The sequence below is a fragment of the Podarcis gaigeae genome, assembly GCF_964106915.1.
Source record: "Podarcis gaigeae genome assembly, chromosome: 5".
In the NCBI taxonomy this organism is placed as follows: Eukaryota; Metazoa; Chordata; class Lepidosauria; order Squamata; family Lacertidae; genus Podarcis; species Podarcis gaigeae.
Window position 1 is genome coordinate 58937361 of NC_139681.1, and position 23452 is coordinate 58960812.

Genomic DNA, 23452 nt, shown 5'->3' on the forward strand with positions numbered 1-23452 from the left:
CACTAAAGTTTCGCATCGCCAAGTTCTTTCTTGTGGTCCTATGTATTGTGGTTCTATAGATCAAGAGTGGTGTACGCCCTTGCTGTGATCTGGATACATGCGATATCCTTTGCTTTGCTTTTTTGTACCAAGGTTTGCTGGGGCTACATAATACCCTACCTAGCCTTAGTCTGAGGGTGGTTGATGTTTTGGAACTGTTGAGCATATTGTGTTTTGTGTTATTAGCCTATGTTTGACAGTGTGCTATACACCAGCACACAGGGTGGTTCATTCCTTGAAGACATTTGGTGCCTAACTGTAATTGATCCACTTCTTTATTCCCTCCTTACAATTGCTTTTCGATCCATTTTTGTCCTTCACCGCTATAACACCATATTCAGTTGGCATATGTGGACAGCAGCAACCCTATTCAATGAAGCCAGTGTTACTGAAAGTATTTTTTAAAAAGTGCCGTGAGTTCTTTACTGATATATACTAACATTAGGTACCTTGTTCTATGCAAGGTATTTTTACCTGTAAGGAAAGGATGGATTTTCAGACAAAGCAGAATAAAGAAGGGTCTTAAAATTCATGTGAGCACTTCTGTTTTAAAAATTGAATCAAACAGGCAGCAAGGTAAACTAAATTGTTCTAAGAAAAAAATAAAATTATTTAGCCTTTATAAATTATGCATAGGTTGAAGAGCTTAAGCCAAGCTGCTTATTTTGCATAATTCTGGCAAGGAGTTATGTGGGATATTAAAGGTATAAGTTGCCTGAAGCACTTGGGAGAGTGTTTCTTAAGACATGCTAGACACTTTACCTCATACCCAACCTCTTAATGGGCATTGATCATATATTTCAAAGTCCTTTCTTTTTCTTTGTTCCCATTGTGTGTGTGTGTGTGTGTGTGTGTGTGTGTGTGTTGAAGGGCAATGTTTTGACGACCTTTCGGATTAAGAACCTAAAAATGGATCTGTCCATTCAATTGTGCTCAGCATTCTGTTTCCAACAGTGGTGAATAATAACTAGGAAGTTCAGAAACAGAACAGAATGATAATGGGTGTCTCCTGTTGTTTCAGTTCTAGACTTTGATTCTGAAGGGTATGTTGCTTCTTGAACATGAGCATAACATTTAGGTATTGTGTCTAATACTCACTGATAGGTTTATATCTACTAGAAACCATATTGTCTTATAGAAATTTCATGTTCTTTATATATTGTGTGGGGTGAAATAATTATTTATGAGAACCTACAAATGGAAAGAGGTGTGTTTCTCCCCCCTCCACTTATTTTGTTACTGTACATCAAAACTAGGGTGAGCACACCATCTTGTCATTCTCTTCACTATAGTACAAGAGAGACTCTACTGAGCATTTTCATTTCCATCTATAACATTCAGGTACTACTTACATGTGCTCCCATAGTTTATAATGTCACTGGGTTCAGATGGTTAGACTATTGGAAAGAGTTCCGTGTGGATAACATCAAACTACATTTTTTATTTATTTTGGATCCAGCAGCATCTGTCCTCACCCTTCATAAATACCTACAGACTATTTTGGATAAGAATTAATCAACAGGGATTTAATGGAGACAGGGGGAAATTCCTGTTGAATGTAATCACACTCCTCTTAAAGAACCTGGTTTGCTGCTTGGCAATATCTTTTGAATCCAGGTTTCTTCTTGGAAAGGCCAGGTGGCAACCATGGCCAGGAGTGCTATCTAGTGGTTGCATATGGAAAGTAGGGACTTTGTAACTGTTTCCTGTATTAGTGATTTCACAAACTGCTGTGCTTGATGTGGGATTTCTTTTAAAGAGGTCTATTTCAGATGTAAAGTTCCCAATTTCTTAAATAGGGGTAAGAGCATTAACAAACTGAATTCCATTGTGTGCTTATGATTGGGTTCTCAGACAGTCATTTTTTCACAAAATATTGACTCTGGAGATTTAAGTTCAACCTTGACAGAAAATGGGTATGTGATTCGACCTCAGTGTTAATCAGTTTCCTTAGCTACTTTGCATGTACTCTCCCTAAATATAGTTTATGAGGAGTGTGGTAGAGGTTTTGATGGAAAGGGACTTTTAGGTGGGTGGGAGGACAAAAATGAAGTAGTTTTTTTGGAGGGCAGGAGAAAGTAGTAAAATTTTCAAGACTGGGGCACAGAACTTAGTAGTAAAAGCAGCAGTGGCAACATAATCCCCCCACATACTTTCTTTGAACCAATTTTCCCCTGCCCCTTCACATAATGTGGAGTTGTTGCGGTCAGCAGCCATGCAGGTTGCCATTTCATCCCCCCCCCCCATGCCTTGGTTGGAACAACCCTGTGTTTGATCAGTTTGAAGTGAAAATTTTGAGTACTTTTCCTTATATGGTAAATTTTATTAAATAATGCAAAGATGGTTCTGCCTTTCTTGTTTTGTATTTAATATTGTGAATTTGTTGGTTCATTCATCATTTAAGATGAATTAAGATCCTGAATATATTTACTCAGGTGTAGCTGCCCTGAGTTTAGTGGAAACTGCTTCTTAATAAATGTGCAGCCCTAAATGTTAAGCAGTGAGAGATGGCTGACAAATTCTGACATATATTCCAAATTGTATCAGATAAAATTGCATCACTGTCTTTACAGTGAGCAGTTTTTTTAAAGTCAGCATAAAAAAGAAGAAGTGTTTATATTTTTACATTTGTATTAAATATTTTTCATAGGAACACTTAGTCAGTCTGGATGAGCCAGCTTTGGAAGTTGGGCACCAAGCTCTGCTTAGACAAGAGCAAGCGAAAATCACTCGGTTCGAGAGGCAAGCGGAAGAATTTATCCATGCAGTCTTTTATCGAAAAGGTTGGTCATGATGAAAGAATGAAATCAATACTCTAACTGGCTTGCATGCTTGGCTAACTGATCTTTTTAAAATACTTTTTTTGAGATAGCCATGTATTATTTCCATAGAATCTCAAGGTTTTTTATCTGTACAAATAATCTATAAAAGGACACTGGTTGACACCTTTAAATATATCTTGCACCCGACATGCTTCCCAAGCACTTCCCAGAGGCCCAACAATTATCTGATTTTCAGGCATTTGTGAAGAACAAGACTTTTGAACTATCTCCTGAGTGCTCTGACTCCTGTGGCCCAGTGTTGATGTATCAATCCGCTGGTGTTACTGTGATGTTAGATGATTGACATTTGGGCAGTCCTACCCACCTGTTAGAAGTTGACTCACAGAGTTGAGGGAAGATAAAGTTCTGTCCCACTGGGCCCGAAAGGCTCACCAACCTCTGGGTAGTTTGTGCTCTAAATTTTGTCTCCATGCAGCGGTGCCATGTGCTTTTTTTCTAGAAAAAGAGGTGCCATGAACACTTCTCTTTTTCTCTTATAATGGCAATCACACCCACCTGGAACTGAGTTCTGGTGAGTTCTAGCTGAAAAAAAGCCCTGGTAGGGCCCAAGATTTCTCAGGCAGCTGGACTGGTGGGAAGAGAAGAATTTTGGGGAGTTACTAATAATAGCATTTACACAGCAGAGTTTGTGTTCAAAGTACCACAGAGATATTATCTCAGAACCAGTAAATAGGCAAATATTATATCCATGTGGTTGTGGGGAAGGTAAGAGGAATTGTGGATTTAAGATGGCGTGTCTAATTCTACCTAGAGAGTTTTGACTAAGATGAGATTCACATTGATAATTTATTAGTTCTTTCTCTTTAGCTCAGCTTATTTTGGTGGGTAGATTATTGCAGACCTAGAATTCTATCTGGGGACATACATAGGGTCTCTGTCTTATGTTGGCAAAGGGCTGTTATACTGGAGGTGATTCTTTAAACCTCTGTACAAAGAAATACATGCTTAATTTGCCTCCCTCTTCCCATTCCAGCATAGAATAAATTATTTCATTCTTGTGAATGTATTATATCATTTTTAAATTCTCTGTGTTAAAAATTGGGCATTGTGATCTTAAGGAGCTGGTGCAGACATAGTGGCTCTTTTAAATGCAGTTAAGAGAGGGAGCTGTAGCGAATGGGTGCACAATTCTGTAAGTTGCTTCAGATTTTGAAGATACAATTAAGAGAGCCCCTGATGTAAGATCTGTGCCTTTTTATTGTCTTGCACTTGCACGTTAAAATATTGTAGCTTTTTTAATTTAAAAAACCCCACAACCCTCAGTATCGGAAGTTGTCTTGCTTTAAAATTTGTTCTACATAAAACTTCCTTCTTATTTTTTTTATTTTATTTTACCATTTAGACAGTCATAGGGTCTCTGACCCCAACATTCCCCTAGTGGCCCGTGAGATCATGCAGCGGATGATTCGACAGTTTGCTGCTGAATATACCTCAAAAACTAGCTCTACTCAGGACTCCAGCTCGCCCAATAGCACAAAGAACCAAAGCCTGCTGAAAGCATCTCTGGTAGCCTCATCCCCTGTGGGTGCAACGGCTCAAAATCCTGTGCTCAGCAAACTTCTCATGGCTGACCAGGACTCGCCCTTGGACCTCACTGTCAGAAAGTCTCAGTTGGATCCTAGCGAACAAGGTATGCCACATTTCTGTTCATAGCCCCTTGCAACCATTTGCAATTTGCTGGCCATTAATGACTAAGTAAATCATAGAACGGAAAGAAGAGAGGCATGGATTGATTAGTAGTGCATAAGGGAATGGAGAAAAGCTGTGCTGAAAATGGTGCGAAAGTGCTAACAGCTATGTGCCCTCATTTTATTAAGCATATTCCAGATGGATGCTGGGTCTGCCAGAAAAGAAACTTACTCTCTGGGAAATTTACTTATGCTGAATTAATGGGTTTGATAGTGTACTTCCAGCCTCCATGTAGTGAATTGTGCCTGTAATCACACTTGGCAAGTATTTTGGCAATTTGCTCATAAGCAGAATGCCTGTAATTGGAGCTGAATACTCAAATTGTCTTACAGCAGCCGCTTAGTAAAGGCTGTATTATTTACTTAAAATATAGTCCTTCATGTCAATTGTAACTTTCTTTGTGTGTTTAGTTCTTTGTGTATGACATCTTTTAAGTATGTGGTATCCTACACATTGGGACGTGGGTGGTGCTGTGGGTGAAACCACAGAACCTAGAACTTGCCGATCAGAAAGTTGGTGGTTCGAATCCCCACGACGGGGTGAGCTGCTGTTGCTTGGTCCCTGCTCCTGCCAACCTAGCTGTTCGAAAGCACGTCAAAGTGCAAGTAGATAAATAGGTACCGCTCCGGCAGGAAGGTAAACGGCGTTTTCGTGTGCTGCTCTGGTTCGCCAGAAGTGGCTTAGTCATGCTGGCCACATGACCCGAAAGCTGTACGCCAGCTCCCTTGGCCAATAAAGCGAGATGAGCGCCACAACCCCAGAGTTGGTCACGACTGGGCCTAATGGTCAGGGGGCCCTTTACCTTTAACCTACACATAAGAGTGTGTCTTCTGGTGTAGGGCTTTAAACAAGATCCACAGATTTTGACTGACCTTGGTAGCCAGGAACCAGTTGTGGTTATCATTGACCCTGTTCTCCACATATTCTTCTGACATGCAAAGGAGATTTGGTGCAGGGTCAGGACCTTGTGGCTTGTGTCATTCTGAGCCCCAGAAGCATTAGCACTTCTCACTGGTTCCAGGTGATTCTGAAGTCTAGGGCAAAGTCAAACAAGAGACTTCACCTTTCCCCCAAGTTTCAGCCTTAGTTAAATTACTGTAACTGCCTCACCAGACTTTGGAAATACTGATGCTCTGTCCACTGTCAGGTGAAATCAACGCTTCTTGGGTGTTCTAGAAGAAAGATGGAATATTGTTCCTGACCTTCTGGAACACTTGGAAGCAGAGGAACTTCTCATTGATTCCAGATGTAGGTTTCCCACAGGCATCAGATGAGCCAATGTGAGAACAGGATGATTGACTTAATGGGTCATTGGCCTGATCCAGGAGGCTCTTACATTCTTCCAAAGTCCCGAACATCATCAGAGATGAGCCCCACCTTTCTCATCTTATGCTGGAGGTAGCAGGTGGTTGCCAGCATCTTAAGATATGGTAACTGCATTTGTCAACCTCTGATTGTGGTGCTCATGTTAAAAGAAAACCTTGGTGTTGACCAAGTGCTTTTGAAAGAACAAATGCAAGGTTGAAGCAGTTGAACATTTTGTTCTTTTCCCTTGGAAGTGAACATATACACAGTACTTTTAATGGACCTGAAGAATTTTGCCCTTCATCTTACATTATAATGTATGTTTATTTTAATGCATTCTAGAGACCAGAAAAATCCATAAGCTGTTGAAAGCAATTGTCTGCCCTAAAGTTGGATTATTTTGTATGCCACTTGGACTTTGCTGAAAAGTCAATACATATGTGTTAGAAAATAAAGCACTTTAAAATATTATTGTCTAGCATTTTCTTTTTAGCTTTCTTAAAAACCTTAAGAAATTTTCACATACAGCTTAAGCAACTTGTCCATTTTCTAAATCATTACAGTTAGGTAATCTACGGTGCGATTTGATACATGTTTACTAACTAAAATTCCACTGTGTTCAATTGTGCTTTCTCCTAAGGGAGTGTGCATCAAATTCCCACTTTAAATCTGTAACTTCTTTGCTTTGTTTTCATAGAAAGCTGAAAAAACCATTCATTCTTTCCATTCTGGTATTTCTTGAAAACATAATTTGTTTGCCCACTTGGCTTTCTGGGCTGAAGGCTACATATACCTATTCCTGTAGCATTTCCTCATATAATTTACCAGAGAGAGTTCCACATATATACAGAATCCACTAGCTTTTAAACACTTTCTTAAGATATTGAACCAAAAATTTGACCCACTAGAAATAATGTCTTACCGACAAATACTGTTATTACTTAAGTCTCAATGTAATGCAAACTAGAATTAATCTTTGTCACAGGTTGATGTTGTTGAGTCACACTTAATTTTGTTAGCTACTGTAAGCCTCAAATCCTTGTAAGCATGCATAGCTGGCTATTCTCCACTTCTGCATGTTACTTCATATGTGTAAAACTTCACCTACACCAGACACAGATGAAAATTGATAGTGAAAAGGATTGTGAATCTCTACCTTGGAAGAATAACATGGGTCTTCTAGTTGGTTTTCTCGCAGAACCAAAGAAATATTTAATTGGACAGGGTGTAACAAGGTACTGCCCCATCTCTCTATTAATAAGTAGACCTTTTTCAGACCTTACTCTGGCCCCTTAAATTGCAAAAATACATGTTGAAAAACTAAATATTCTTTATTGTTAAACAGTATAGATGATCTTGAAATTTAGGTTTGCTTTAAATAACATTGCTTTGAATAATTATGAACTTGAATGTTTTCCATTTCTGTGAGCCAAATAGTACATTTTAGCATATAAATGCATGGACAGCAAATATTAACAAACCTCCTTAACTGTACTAATAATGTAGTTACAAACAGACTTGAAACAGTTCCAAAACTGTTTTGATAGAGGAGAGAACAGAAAGATTTAGATTCATAATAAAGTTCTGGATAAGAGTCTTAAAGGTGGTCTGTACAACCATAGCTTTGTTACTTGTTTGCTAGAAAAGGAGACACTGTTTCACTGAGCTGCAGCTGCTAAAAAGTGAGTTCCTGTGTGCATTAGAAGTTCCTGTATACTCCATATGCTGGGAATGGAGTTGGATCCCTTGAGAGTTTAGGTGTTATATGAAACACAGCAATAATTCATTGAGAATCTACCCAGCTTATTAAGAAAAAGAAGAGATGCGGGCATCTGTAAATTTACACGTTGGCAAATTGTCTGGTAACTACTCTATACTTGCCACCACTTACCCATCCTCTTTCCCACTGGCTGCCTCTTAAAATTTGTTAGTAATAACAAGTAGCTTGTTACCTTCCAGAATTGTGCAGCTTTTAAGAATGTTTATACTTAAGCTTTATGGGAGATAGGCAGTAAGTAGTCTTTGTGTAGAAAAAATGATTTCATCAAGCTTACTAGTTAGTCTTCCACTAATGGCTAACAATATCTCAATTATCTTATAAATACAAAATATATTATTACATGACTTTTAAAAAATCCAGTCACATGACTTTCTAGCATCTGCTTTACTGCCTTGGAACTTGCAAGGCTAGCATTGCTGAACTAGTTATCTCTGTTCTAATTGAATAGCTCATGGACTGAATATCTGGACTGCAGCACTTTTTAAAAAGCAAGATTAGTGGTAGCCAAAGTGGTGCACTCCAGATATTGTGGGGTACAACTCTCATTACCCCAGCCAACATGGCCGGTGGTCAAGGATAATAGAAGTTGTAGCCTACAGCATCTGGAGAGTGCCCTGTAAGCTATCCCATTAAATTGTATTGTTTTTGCTAAATTTAAAGATGGAATATAAAGATATTAAATAAAATGAAGTGTACCCAGAAAATACTTAATATGAAAGCTGCAGTTTGTTTGCAATAATAATTGTAAGGCAATAAATTCTCCACTCTTGCTCCATTTTGTAGTTCCTGAATTACACACTTGTTGAGTTTTCTTTTATGGGTACATGAACTTCAGTTCTGTTTGATAAGATGTTTTTTTCTTTCCTGTTCTCCTTTGTGTCTTACTTGAAACTATCAATACATGGACTACATCTTAATGAATGTATGGTGGATAACAAGAAGTATACATGCTCAAAAAGAAGTAACTTGATCCACTTTTCAGACATTATGAAGTATGTGCAGAGAACTATGTTTTGAACTTAACTTGCATTCTATGCTCTCAGATATAATGTGTTCATACTGTTTAATCTACCATTAATATTTTATTGAATGAAAGTCATAATATTGATATGTCCTTAACAAAACAAAATAAGGAAAATAAAATAATGGCTGATATGTCAAGAGACTTTGGTTGAGGTTCACTAGGAAGTTCCAAAGCAACCCAAGATTAACTGAGACAGCGTTTCAGCCATAAAAACTTACCAAGTTGTATGTTTGTGTGTGTTTAGTTTTATTAATTTCTTCCTATTCTCAAGTAATTCTCATGTCTCTGCAGACGGAGTACTTGATCTGTCCACTAAGAAAAGTCCATGTGCAGGCAGCGCCTCCTTGAGCCATTCACCTGGCTGCTCCGCTACTCCTGGGAATGGGTAAGGGAAATTCTTAGTATTTTTAAGCTAAACCCCCCCTCAAGTTATTTGCATAACAACAAACTGAGGGTCAAATTCTTCCTTATTGCTTCCATAGACAGGGTTGATTTAACCCTTCAGAGTATAATTACATCTTGTTAAAACACCTTCTTCCAATCCTTAAATATGAAGTCAACTGAAAAATTAATTCCATTTCAGGAATACTTTGGTTTTGTACCTGATATATGAAATGTAGAGCTATGATCTTTCAACCTTTTAAAAAATTGACTATTTTGACTTTGTTCACATGCTCAGCCACACCTGTGCATTTGACTATGGGAGCATTGGGTGAGTGGGCTAACAACTTGGCAGGGGTTATGTTGGGTGCCAGTTGTATGAACAACCATTTCCCCTTGAAGCTTATACAAATGACTACTGCAGTTTTCATGATTGTAGCAACTCAAAAAGTGTTATCACAATGCAGTTTCAGTGGCTTCATGTATGGGGGTATCAGGTCATACAACCAGTGGCTGCACATGATCTTTGTTGCGTTGTGAACCTTTGGTAGTTCCATGCACATCCCACAGGTGATCACATGAGGCTTGATAAGTATCTGAACCCGATCTCAGCCTTTGATAGGATGGGATGAAGTTTGAATAGATCAACAAACCAAAGCCTAGTTTGAATAGATCAGCAAACCAAACAGTGTTTCCTTTAGTAGTCAGAATGTCTAGGCAAGGCCACTAAAGTAAAGATGGTGGTTGAGCAAGAATTGTAAAATATTTGTTAGGATTTTTTTTTTTTGTATAACCTACTATTATAGTACAGTGCCATAATTCCATTTGTTTTCTAATGGCTCATTAGATATATGACGGATTTGTAATTACTTACCTTGGAGCTGTTTCCAAGATGAATACTCAATAATTCAAACATTCCAAATACTATACTATTATTAGACTAGTAGACAGTTTCTGGGTGCAAATTTTTCTTGATGAAGGTTATACAATCCCATCAACTTTGTATTTTTTGTTGCTGATAGGGTGAAGATACATGAGAATAAAGAAATTTGGGGTGATACTTTAAAATGCTGCAATAGAATACATTTTTTGTATAATTTTAAAGCTAATCAGCCTTTAGAATATTAAGCAGCTGAATATAGATGTGGAATTACCGTATTTTTTGCTCTATAAGACTCACTTTTTCCCTCCTAAAAAGTAAGGGGAAATGTGTGTGCGTCTTATGGAGCGAATGCAAGCTGCGCAGCTATCCCAGAAGCCAGAACAGCAAGAGGGATTGCTGCTTTCGCTGCGCAGCGATCCCTCTTGCTGTTCTGGCTTCTGAGATTCAGAATAATTTTTTCTTGTTTTCCTCCTCCAAAAACTAGGTGCGTCTTGTGGTCTGGTGCGTCTTATAGAGCAAAAAATACGGTACATAATCTTCAAGTTGCTGGACTTCTAGTGATATAAAAATAACCATTGTTGACAGTCACTGACTTATAACTGCAAAAGAGACATTTAAATTCCTCACAACATGGATATATTACTTAACCCTGTATGTCAGAACTCTAAACACTGTATTGTGAAGGAGAATATCAATTTCTGTTCCCTTTCTGAATATTCTAACAGGTTCTGTGCATTTAAAACAAAAAAGTGTTCCTACATGGCTGACTGAAGGCATCTTCAAGAGATCAGCATGTGTTTCTGCTTTGTACTGTTAAGTTAAATGCCAGTTAACTATTGCCCTTTGTCTTTCAAAGTGTTATTGCAGGCTTCCTCAAACTCTGCCCTCCAGATGTTTTTGGCCTACAACTCCCATGATCCCTAGCTAGCAGGACCAGTGTTCAGGGATGATAGGAATTGTAGTCTCAAAACATCTGGAGGGCCGAGTTTGAAGAAGCCTGCGCTAGTTAATCTTTATATCTGGACAGTGATTCACTGTTTTAGAACTAGCTGAAATATTCAATGCATGTTTAAAGTTCTGGTAGAAATTTATTATTTTCCTTGACACTGGGGTGGTTCTTGTTCAGAATTCATGTGGACTGTTCGTTACCAAATTAAGAATCTTCAAATTCTGAGTAATGTTTAATAGGCATTTGCTAAAGAATTAGGAAGTCCAAACTTGAATGTAAGTTCTTCCTTCTGCCTTGCTATGCATCCAAATCTTCTGTACGTTGTTGTGGTTGCTGTTGTCGTCGTTATTGTTGTTGTTGATTAGATTTCTTACCTGCCCTTCATCATGAGGTCCTAGGGCAGGTTACAAAAATGTAAAAATACAATATTGAAATACAAATTACAGTAAAGAGAGTAAGGTGGGTCCTAAAATACATATCTCAGATGGCTAGGTTAAAGGGGTCTGTGAATATATAAAGGCTGTCTGCTAGATAGGATATACACAGTAATCATCTTAATGAGCAAAGTACCAAGAATGCATTGCATACTTTTTGTTCATATTATTTACAGGAATTGAAATAATTGTGTACATAAAACAAGATTGATAGTCTGATTAGACTGTATATCATACTCTTTTTAAAAAATAGATTTAACCTGGATCTGTTTAATCAGTAAAGTTGGAAAGAGCATAATAAATAATACATATGTGGCAAGAAAATATCCTGCTTCTTTACCTAGGCATGTGAAAACAGAATCAAATTGTTATTTATGTGACTTATGATTAATTTTAAAAGGAAATGGAGTCTGAATTTGTGCAACATTTTTATTTGAGAACCGTTCCGTTTTTCTGTTCTAATGTTTAATGCAAAATAAGCAAACACCTTTGAGTTCTGCTGAGCGCTCTTGATGCTGAGCAGCAACTTTAGCATATATAGTGTTAATCCATGCCCTCCAGAGCTTTCAGCATTTTATAAAAAGTGCAGGTGGCTGGTGTGTGAGAGTATGCGTGTTGAATTTGCTACATTTTGTCACTTGGCTTACTCTTTTATTACTGTACTTGTTTAGTGGTAACGTCACACTAGTAATACAGTCGTGAATAGACTCTAGCAAATGATTATTCCTTTCTAATCTATAATTAAGATGCTATTTTCAGACACTTGCGCGAAGCCTTTTCTGCTCCAAGATTTTGTGAACCCAACCAAAGACCAGCTGACAGGTTTCGTTTTTCTTTGCCCAAAAAGCTTCTCTTTATTTTTGAACAATTTTTTTAAAAAACTGACTGCTGAGACTTAAAAAAATAAAAATAAAAACCCACAAAAGTGATGTTACCCAAGCAAGGTCTTCTAATAAAGGAGTGGCCCCCTCACCCATTCCTCCCTACCTGTGCAAGTCCTGCTCACATCAGTTTCCTTCCATCCAATTAGGCGACCTGGGAGACCCAGCCAGCACCATGCAGAGGGACTTCGGAGTGGTGATGGGGTGCCCCCGAGAAGTTGGCAGGATGGAACGAGGGAAGGGTCTGGCCACTCCACATCTCTCAAAGTTCCATTGGCTCGATCACTGCAGATAAGCGAAGAACTGCTGAGCAGAAACCAGCATGCTACAGCTGCCAGCCATGGGCCGTCTGGGCTGCAGAATCACGGACAGCACATGATACTATCCAGGGAGGCTTCTTGGGCAAAACCACACTACGAATTCAACTTCACCCGAATGAAATTCAGGGGAAACGGTGCACTCAGCAACATCAGTGACCTTCCTTTTCTTACAGAAAATTCAGCCTTTCAAAAAATGGCACTTCAAACTAAACAGGATGGGAAAAAGGACATGAGCCATTCAACTCCTGTGGATTTAAAGATACCACAAGTTCGAGGCATGGACCTTTCATGGGAGTCCCGTTCTGGCGACCAGTATAGCTATAGCTCTTTGGTGATGGGTTCACAAACGGAGAGCGCGCTTAGTAAAAAATTAAGGGCTATCCTTCCGAAACAAAACAGAAGGAGCTTGCTGGATCCCGGACCAGACTCCTGGGGCTCAGATGCTGAGCAATCTACCTCTGGACAGCCATATCCCACCTCTGATCAAGAGGGAGATCCTGGCTCTAAGCAACCTCGGAAGAAAAGAGGCAGATACAGACAGTACAACAGTGAGATATTGGAAGAAGCTATCTCTGTGGTGATGAGTGGGAAAATGAGCGTCTCCAAAGCTCAGAGTATTTATGGGATTCCCCATAGCACCCTGGAATATAAAGTGAAAGAGAGGCTGGGCACTTTGAAAAACCCTCCAAAGAAAAAAATGAAATTAATGCGGTCGGAGGGACAGGATGTCTCTGTAAAGCTTGAGATAGATCCCCAGGGAGAGGCAGCACAGAGTGCGAATGAGTCAAAGGATGATTAGGGATGTTGTAGAGTGCCAATTACATTATAAACTGGGTGAGCACTATGGCATTGTTCAACTCCTGCTGTATGTACCCAACTCCTCTTCAGTCACTGGGTGCAGGACATGCTCCTTTGCAGTTCAGCAAAGACTTGTGTGGACACAGGGGGAAAAGGGTGCTCTGAATGTTGCATATTTGTAAATTTTCTGGCCCGGAATGGCTTGGAGCCCTCTTTTGTGTTTTGTTTTGTTGTTGGGGGATTTTTTTTTTTTTTTTTGGCCTTTTGCATGTTTCTCTAATATTCTATAGAGAATTGAGTTACCTCACAAAGAATGCAGACATGGAAGTGGACTGTTTGCCTCTTGAGCCTGCATGGACTTTCAGTTATTTTATTGGGTTTGCTTTCTTCATATGGCCTTTTCAAAAAAATCACTTTCATGAGCTCTAGTACCAGACTTGTAAAACAAAAACTGGATAATTGCTTATAATTAGGCTTTCACGGTTTTTTTCTTCTTCAATCCAGTTGGCCTGAAAGAGAGTTTAAACTTTTTAAGTATGGCTAGTCATTTTGAATTCAGTGATTAGTGATTGGATTCCGAGTCAGTTGGGTCTAATCGGAGCCATTTTGTTTTAAATTCAACTCCTCCTTTACTATTTGCAATCTGCTTAGTGCTCACCCGGCGGGGCGGGTGGGAGTGGGATGGGGGAACTTTACATACACTACCTTCAGAATGCTTTGGTTCATTCCTTTGGAACACTACCTTCACTGTAATTGTGTTTGCTCTTTTGCAAAGGCGAGAGAGTTCAGCTTGCCTGCTTGAGGATGTAGCCTTATCTCAACACTCCATTCAGGAGCATCAGGGTACATTGAATGATATACTAGGGTATTCCTCACTTTAACAAAATAATGGCTTTTTTGTGACCTACGTGCTTTTTAACAGACTGGATTCTGAGTTTGCTAAACTGTGCGTTTCCAACATCTCGTTTAAAGAACTCTCTTCTGGGAGTCAGGAATACATATAACAGCTTACTGTAATCTTGGGCAAAAAACAAACAAAAATCCTCATCAAACCAACTGATCTCTAAACATACAACCTCAATAGTCTGCCTAAATAGTCATGTAAATGAAGGATCTATGTTAATGTTCAGGGAAGAAATTTTTACAAATTTTAATAAAACCCATTATCAGATCACTCTGGTCTGACTTAGGCTGAGCATCTTATCTAGTTGTAACACTGTCAGGGTTGAACACCCAATGGGTGTTTCCTTTTTAAATACTACAGTTGCCAGTAGCAGGAAATGTGCTTGCATATCCTGAATTTCTGTTTTTATTTCATCCACTATTGATTTTAATAGGGGACTAGCACACACTCGCATAGGCAGATCACCACTAGCACTCCTAAATCCACAGTTCAGACTTGTTAGTTGCAGAGGCATCGGAACATTCTTACATGTTAAGCTTTAAATAAAGCTTTCTGGACTTGCAGCTTCACTGAATCAGACTTAATGGTTCTTTGGGTAGAGAAACAATTTAATCTTAGCTGGGCAAAAGATTGGTAAGACTCCACTCTACTGCTTTGCACAACCAAAAGAGGCAATGGAATTTGTATGTGAGACATCATTTGAGCACTGTTCTTAATTAGTTATCCTGTGTTAATGACTGAAAGTGGATGCTAAGATTCATAGGAAGAAGGCCTAGATAGCCCCAGGGCTGCTGCTTGAATTTGGGGGCAATTAATTGAGTTGGCCTTCTTGATTGGTTGATTGCTTCCCAGTAACCCACTGTATTCAAAGGTTAGGCACACCATTGCTGTCGTGTTAAATATGCACTTCTCATTCTTGAGAGAGACTGGGCTTTTGGCCCATATATGCTTTGTACTACTGTTCTTAGACTTTTCTTTTCGTTTTGGTAGCTTAATGTGTTTCCATACTCAAAAGCAGAGTTCCTTTAGCTATCTAGGTGTCATCTCAGTACAGAAACCTGTTTGAAGCTCCATAGTGGTGTAGAAACTCTGCAATATACTCCAGTTTTTCTGGAAATTGCAATAAAAATGCACTGTTTTAAATTTGTGGTTTCATCTGCTATTGAAAGTGTGGGAGAAGATTTGCTGCAAGCTAGAAGTGTAACACTTGCATAGAGTTTTACTGTCAGAGGTTTAACCTTTTGTGGCTGTTTTTATTTAAGTGATGTATGAGTTGAGTTCCGTAAACCTTGTCATAGTGTATGTGGAGTGCTCATTTTACTTACCTAAATATTTTCTATGTGTATCATTAAGTGGATGACAATCGTGCAGCAGAAAAATGGTGTGCCTACCCTTTAATGCTGCAGTTTAGAAAGAGAACTACTTGTACATCATTTCAGACCATAGGTTGAGAACTGTAAATAGATAGTGATAGTTGCGTATTCTTATTGCTTTGGTTAGAAAATGAATTAAACAACCAAACACTTAATTTTCTCAGATAAAAGTCCTGGGACCTGACGATTGTAAGATTCCTATCTGCAAAGCTTTGAAATATAACACTTAATATCTGTGATCACTTCCTATTCAGGTAAAAAAAAATTCCAGAAGCTTTGGAACAACCATATTTCCTCAAAAGGTCTCTGCTTAAAAAAAAGAAAAGGAAAAAGTAGGTTATTTTTAAAGCACTAATTGCATTACTTTTGTAATTGCAATATAAAATAGCCATTATTGTTTTGTGAAGCATGGTTGAAATTAGTTAGTTGTCCCTTTCTAAAATTTCAGAAGCCTCTCAAAAATAAACAAAAAGCTGCTGAATATTCAAAAGATATAAATATATCTATATTTTACCTTATTGTAGGTTTTGTAAACTTAGTCTGTAATATTCAGGTGCACCTTTTTAATGTTTAACTTTTGTTTAAGACTTCATCTCACCTGTTTTTGCCCAGGTGGCTCATCCTGTGACTGTATCTCACTCTAGATCCTAAGTGATTCACTGAAGTAAGACTGCTCTGACAGACGCCTTTGGTGCAGCTTTGAGTAGTATTTGGGAGCATCTTTCCTGTTAGGAAAAAATGGAACCAGTGTTTATCCATTAGCATGCTTAATTTTCTGCTGAACAGAAGTTTGCATGGCCAAAATCCTCAACTGACCATAGTTTGATGTGGGAAGATGTGGTTCGCTGCTGTCTTTGTAAGAGAAGCCTTGTTTTCTCCTGTTTTCCACTAAATGGATGCTCATGTAACTTGCGCAAGACATAGGGCTTAGGCCTTGTTTTCCCTGTCATTTTTGAGAGCATGTTAAGGGGACAAGCCAAGTGCAATGCTCCAGAAATGGTGAAGTCTTTGGGAGGAAGAACTGGACATTTTGACCACATGTGTGTTAGATCCAGAACCAAAATTTGGTGGAATTATTGTGTATCTGTTGACGGTGTCATGTGCACCTGGATGACAGAATGAAACTGTGAACAGTATTTGTGGCAGCCTCTGCTTATACAGACCAGGTATCATGAAGGATAGGTTCTCCCTCTACTCCCAGCCTAGAAGACTAATGTTAGAGTGTGTTTGTGTAACGTTTAAAATCAAGTTCACTATTGTACTGGAATTTAGATGTTGCTTGGTGACCTTTTGCTACAGCAGGTTATACAGATGAGTAAGGCTTAGTGTTGTAGGGGTACAAGTGTGGAGTTAATTATTGTGCAGTTCTGTGGAGCGAGCCCAGTGTGTAGAAAATGTATCAGTTTTTACTTGGATCTGTAAAATATAAAAGCTCTTTCCTGGCGATCTGATACACTATTACCTCTGTCAGCCATTCTAGAACCTCATTTTCTGTGCCCCAGGCCTTTTTGTTTTCACTACAGCTATAAAGAATGGAAGTTGTAGGGTTTGGACTGTTGCCCTTACTTTATATATAGATATATATATAGATATATATATATAACCTCCAAACTCCTGAGTTTATTAAAAGGATTGAAAGATAACTCCTCCAGGGGCACGAAGATCCTCTTCTTGCATTAGCCAAATGCCCCAAGAATATGCCCTTGCTTCTATATGGCCCTAGGACTGCTCCATACTGCCTGCTGCTCTGCCTCCAAAGGAAAGGCCTAGTCTGAATGTTTTCTTAAATATTTTCTAATGCAAATCTGGAATAAATTTTCATTATCCTTTAAGAATGAGATGTACCTTATAAACATGGTAGCAGTGCAGGTCTGCTTTGTTTCCTGTGGCTTATCCCAAAGCATATTGACAAGTGATGAGGCAGTTTGAACTATGATCTCAGATGACACCATGATTGCTCAGAAACTGTCAGGAATTATTTATTCCCCATGAAAACCTCCACACATTGGCTGTATTTGTGATCCCATTGACATCATGCTATTGATGTCTCATGGTAAGCTCCTTAGCAAGCCAAAAAAATGGGAAGGGAGTCAAATTCCATTGTGGTGTTGACAGGGAAAAGCAGAAGCAGATTCCACCCTCCATGTATAATAAATTTAGGATTAAATCTTCCTAAAGTCTCTGAGTGTCTCAGAGGTGATAAAGAGGATAAAGGCATGGCACCTGAGTGGGTTGGGGAAGCATTCCTAGCATCCCCCTTTCTTATCCAAAAGCACTTTGCTAGAACTCTAAAACAGAAACTTTTAAAAGTCTAGCTTTCAGCTCCATAGTGGGATGGTTCACATATTAGCCAAGGCTGCTTGAAGGACTTGGGCAGTTTTGAAAAGATAAACTTGACATAAAAATAATTTTTTCCATATGTTTTCAGGCAAAAAAATAGGTGCTTCTAGGAAGTTATAGGGTGTCCATTCTTTGTGGATCAGGCATCTTTTGCTTTTCTCCCTTGCAGTTTCAGAAATGTAATTAAAAAAATCAACTTCCCTGCTGTCTGCGAATTACACATTCTGCAGTTGGCTTTTATAACACATGGGTATCTAATGGCTTTCATAGTTGAATTTTAAAACACTGTGATTTAGCACCATTTTAACAAGTCTAGTCTCCTTCTAAATTCGCATGTTCTCTACTTCCCTCCACACTTTCCACAGAAGGAGCTCAGAAACATTTGCTTTTGGTTTTAGTTAACTGTGGTATGTTTCATTCAAGCTAGGGTTTGTGGTTCAACACAGACTGGTTTGTTTAAAAATAAGCCACTTTCAGACCATGAGTTAAGCAGCTGGCTTTGTGACTTTAGCCAAAGTTAGTGTTAGACAACAATCCCCAGTTAGGATGAAGTGGCACACCCTACTTAACTAAAAGCAAACCAAAGCTTTTAAATTCTTCCCTGCTGTGCAGCAGGAATGAGGAGAGGAAATACATGAGCCCAGCAGGAGGCGAGGCTTATTCGCATAATACTAAACCATAGTTTAACATTATGCCCAAATGTGGTCATTATATCTGTGCTTTCCAAGTTTTTTTTTGATAAGTGAACAGTTTGTTAAATTGTCGTGATATATACCAGGGTTGGCCAAATCTGGGCAGTTCAAGATTGTGAACAGAAAATCACTGATGGAGAATTTGGTGTACTAGAGATAGAGATTTTCTGTTCACTCCTTCCATCAAAAGCTTGCAGCTTCACATTAGGTCCAAAGGAGACAAAGGGAAGAATGCAGTTGTAGATATTTGGGCCTCTGACATCGTGGGCTGATAGGCAGAAGGAAGGAGCTGCAGACTGACCAGGGTCTGGGCCTGATCTAGGGCTTGGAAGAGAGGGAAGGATTTTGGCCCTTTAGCCTTATGGAGTTCTCAAATGTAGAACTTGGCAACTTCCTTGGAAATACACCATAGAATATCTAGTCATAAACTGAAATTTTGCAAGTGAGCAAGCTTTTGTTGAAGTCTAAAATTATGCAGATGCAGTTTAATTGGATGTAACAAGTACTGTAATGTTACTTTTTGCAAATTTGTGGACGAATCTATGTAGGCACATAAAATAATCCACAGATGCACTCAAAATGCCAGGGAAATAAAAACTCAAGTTGTTGGCCACTGCAGCATCTTTCTGACAGATATCTAGATTTGATTTAGTCGGTTTGTATAAGTCAGTAATATTTTCAAGCCTGCAAAATTACCTGTAATTAGGTAATGGCCTGAAAACATTCATCATAAAATTCTCAAATTATTAACCTGATGGCACAATCCATTTTTATTAATACAAAGTTTTTTTAAAAAAAGATCCTTAGACGATTAGATGTTCCATCTCTTTATACAATAAATACATTGCATCTTTGGTCGCTAGTTTATAAAAATCTGACTTAAGTATTTCCTCTCCCACTCTAAAATTGTGGACATGCCACTTCAGCCTCTAATGTACCTCACATTCGGTGCTAAACTCATCAGACCTTTACAGACTTGATAGAAAGATAGATAGACCATTAAAGCACTTGTCTGACCTGTTGTTGTTTTTTTTAAAAAAAGACAGAAAAGGGACCTTTCAGCACTTTTACTGTTACAACTAGAGTCTTAATTTATCTGGTCTTCAGAGTCTAAGGTACTGTAAAAGTTTCAGTCCAGGAATTTTATAATGTTCAGGCAGCTTCTGGGTGTACACGCATGATATTTTAATTAAACATTTCAGTAGACCATTTCAGGGCTTTAAGGTTTGGGATCTAAATGGGGGAGGCTAGGTAAGGTTTCCCAAATGAAGAATAGTTTTAGACCATTGTGTAGTGCTCAGTTTGAAAGTATATCACTAGGAAAATGGGTAGGGATTCTCTCTCCCTTTTGTCTTCAGGGAATGAGCAGTATTTAGAATCTTTGGCTGAAATTCAAGCCTTTTTACCATGTAAATTTTTAATATAAATTCACTGACATGCTTTTTACATCAGAGGACTGAAAATGGATCTTAATGTTTAAGTTGTCGAATGGTATATTTCTTAAATGAAGGGGGAAATTAAAAAAAAACTAACTAGATTAGCATACCAGCATTAGTGATCTTAAGGGATTTTAGTATGTAATAGGAAAGTCTTTGATTAAAAATCTAATCTTGAATTGCTAGTCTGTAACTAGGTGCATTCTACATTAGCAGGTGAAACTTCTTTACTTGTTGAGAGAGGGTAGATGGCGGCTGTCATATGCCCTAGCATCAGAAAAACAGATTACAGACTGCAGCCTCTCAGAGTCCCATTGGGTGGTTATATCCATGGGATTTTTGCTTACAGCAGCTTACTGCTGCTTAAACATGTATAAATATGTTTTGAGTGTTTGCTCATAACTCTTTCTAACCTCCACTTGTTAAATTGTCAAATGTTGGTATTTTATCAGTCCGCAGTGTAAGTTATAAACTAACGTGCTTAGGATTCCAGCTTGTACACACACTGTTTGAAAACCCTCAGGGACAGTTTACACACTACCCTCACTCAATTCAGGTACTTGTACACTATTCTTAAACCTAGCAGTGACTTGTATTTTGTTTTTGCTTTTCTTTTGATGTGCTAATAGCACATCCTTGATGAATGTCAACTTAAACTCAGTTCAGGTATCCAGGTATAACTCAGCCAAACGGATTTTAAAGCTGCATATTACTCTCCAGCACGCAGTGCCTCAGACACGTAGTGGCATTCTGTATATTCAGTTATTACTACTGAGCAAGATCGCATGGGGGTTCCTGATAATTATGTATTGTAAGAAATTTCTATATATAGTATGTGTATTATGTTATATACATATATATTATATATATAATCTTAAACGTATATATTTAAAAATGCCACTACCAAGCCAGCACAGCTAATGTCAAATACATTCCTGGCTGTCCCTGTAAATGGAACAGGGGCAGCTTCTCAGTACGGCTGTGGTTTCTCCTTCATCCCAGGTACTTCTAAACTTGAGCCCTGGCCCTTGGATGTCTGACCTCTACATTCTAGTTATGCAATGTCTCTAGGAATTCTGTGCACTGGCCACTGTGATGGAAGCCAATGGGCCAGATGGGCTTGAGTTTATTAGTAACCCTTCTGCCAAAGTTGGTGTTTTATGGCAAGAGTGTAAAACTTTCAAATAATCAGCAGCAGCACATAGATTGTGGGAGCACATGATCGCGCCTACCTTTATGCTCCTTGTCAGGCGTGTAACCTCTTGTGCCGCGCACTAATTGTGAGTGTGTTGGCATTTCACGCCTGTAGTGGTGGGTCTGTTTGCTGAGCATGTGTGTAACACATTAAAATAAAGCCTGCTGCTCGCACCAGCATTAATTTCACCATAACTGTGCGTCAGCAATGCCTCTGCTTTATTATTTGATGCTTTACACCTTAGAAAGTTCTATTTATGTAGAGTATGGAAAAATGGCATTTTTCACAGACCTCTAAAAGTACAAGTGTCATGGAAAAATAAAGCAGGAACCCCCTTTTTAATCTATGGACCTCATTTCAATATACTGTTTACAGTTTGACGGAATTGTATAATTTAATATTTCTCTTGTACTGTAGTTTGTATTTATTTACAGATTTTTTTTGTACTGTGTGATTTGAACTTTTTTGTTCCTTGCTATGATCAACATTTTATGTAGTAGAGCACTTATGATCACAAATTAAGGTTTTGGTTTGATTGCACTACATTTAATTTTTAATGCAGTTCTGATTTTTTGACTGGACTAAATAAGCTGTGTCTTAATGTATGTGATAAGTACTTATAAATTTTTAATTCACGTGGTCCACTTTTTTTTTTTTTTGCATTGTATGTCAAAAGCGCTGATTCTCTCGTTGTGCATGTGTAAGGGTTTAACAGCCCTGTTGTATTCTTTGGCCATGTCATTTTGAAACACATTCCCAGCTGTAACGTGTATGGTAGTTTTCACTGGATGCTAGACTTTTCAGAACCACTATTCTTCTAATAAATTTTGTTGTGAAAACTTGAATGGTTCAAAGCGCTGGTTTCTAAAGTGTCTTTTTAAAATATCTATGGTTCTGTTTCCTTGTGATGCTCTTTCAGTGGAGTACCAGGGTGGGTCGATATATGTTTATATATACAAATAAAACCGTGTTTTGTATTTGAGTAGCAGAGCAGATGCTCATGAATTTAAAAATGTACTCTTGTCATGCAGTAACTGCCTCTTAGCCACATTTTCAGTTCCCTCCTTCGGCCACCTTTTAATGATTAGCTGATGTGTAGGTTTATTATCTAGCAACATAGCACTATCCAATGACATACTCCATTATTATGGTTTTGATTCATCTAAACTGTTATTGTATCAGTTTTAGTAGTTGAGTTAACTTTTTACATGAATTGATTTTTTATTCTTCGCTCTTTTGAAGCTCCTATATAGAACTGGGATGCAAGATTTAAAAATAAATTGTACCAAATGAGGAAATGTCACCACAAGGTGTCTTTTACCTTTCAGTTCCTTGTGGTTCTTCCGAATGCTCTTTTCAGTGTAGTGAGGTATTATTACTAGATACAGTATGTTTTCATTGTATCTGAGGTATGATAAATCTCAGGCCTGCCACATGGGAGCATGTTCAGAAGAAATTATGAAAATAATGTGTGAACTTGTGTTTGCTACATTCTTTCAAAAATGAATATCTGAATCTAACCACAGACACTGTGAAATGTTGTAATTGTAATTGCTAACAGCCTTTAATTTATATGGGCAAGACAAAAGTCTTGAGCAACGCAGTACATATCTGGATAAAAAATTAATTCCTTTTGCATATGGCTTACATGTAGCACAATGCTGCCACTAGGCATTGATTTGAAATCAGTGTTATAGGGCCTTTCTACATAGTTTCGTCTCCCCCCAGTCAGTCAAAGAAGTAGATCTATAGTTTTCGGCGGCTGCTGGATAGAAGGCCATATTAGTGATGCCTGTACTTTTTATAAACAACCTTTCCACCATCCTATATTTCACTCAGGATGATTCATTTACAGCACTTTCCTTCTAATCTCATATTCCTATTAATATACACTCTTAACTACCTCAGCTGTGTAGTTTGCTGAGTTCTCAAGTCATTATGTATGTGCAAGTTTCTGGGATCCCCCTTTGTAACACACTTTGCATCAGCAACAAACACAACCAAGGGCAAGGCTATGAGGACAGAAAGAGGCTTCATTTTCAACAACTCTCTTTAAAATTTGTATTGTATTGTTTTTCCTTTTTTCTCTTCTGCTCTATTTTGTCTTTTTCTCTCTTCTTTTTTCTTCTTTTTTCTTTTCTTGTAAGTCTTAAAAGTAATAAAGATTATTAAAACAAAACAACTCT

At 38.3% G+C, this 23452-nt stretch overlaps 1 protein-coding gene across 5 annotated transcripts in view; it reads left to right on the top strand.

Annotated features, from left to right (window-relative positions):
* Positions 1–22111, top strand: part of LCOR (ligand dependent nuclear receptor corepressor) — a 54197-nt gene extending 32086 nt beyond the window's left edge. For all 5 annotated transcript variants that reach the window (XM_083737981.1, XM_083737982.1, XM_083737980.1 and 2 more), the window contains 4 exons: positions 2690–2822; positions 4225–4512; positions 8972–9065; positions 12358–22111. In XM_083737981.1, coding sequence (XP_083594107.1) covers positions 4275–4512; positions 8972–9065; positions 12358–13327 — 1302 coding nt within the window. In that variant the 5' untranslated portion in view covers positions 2690–2822; positions 4225–4274 and the 3' untranslated portion in view covers positions 13328–22111. The remainder of the gene's footprint in view (positions 1–2689; positions 2823–4224; positions 4513–8971; positions 9066–12357) is intronic.
* Positions 22112–23452: the final 1341 nt, after the last annotated feature.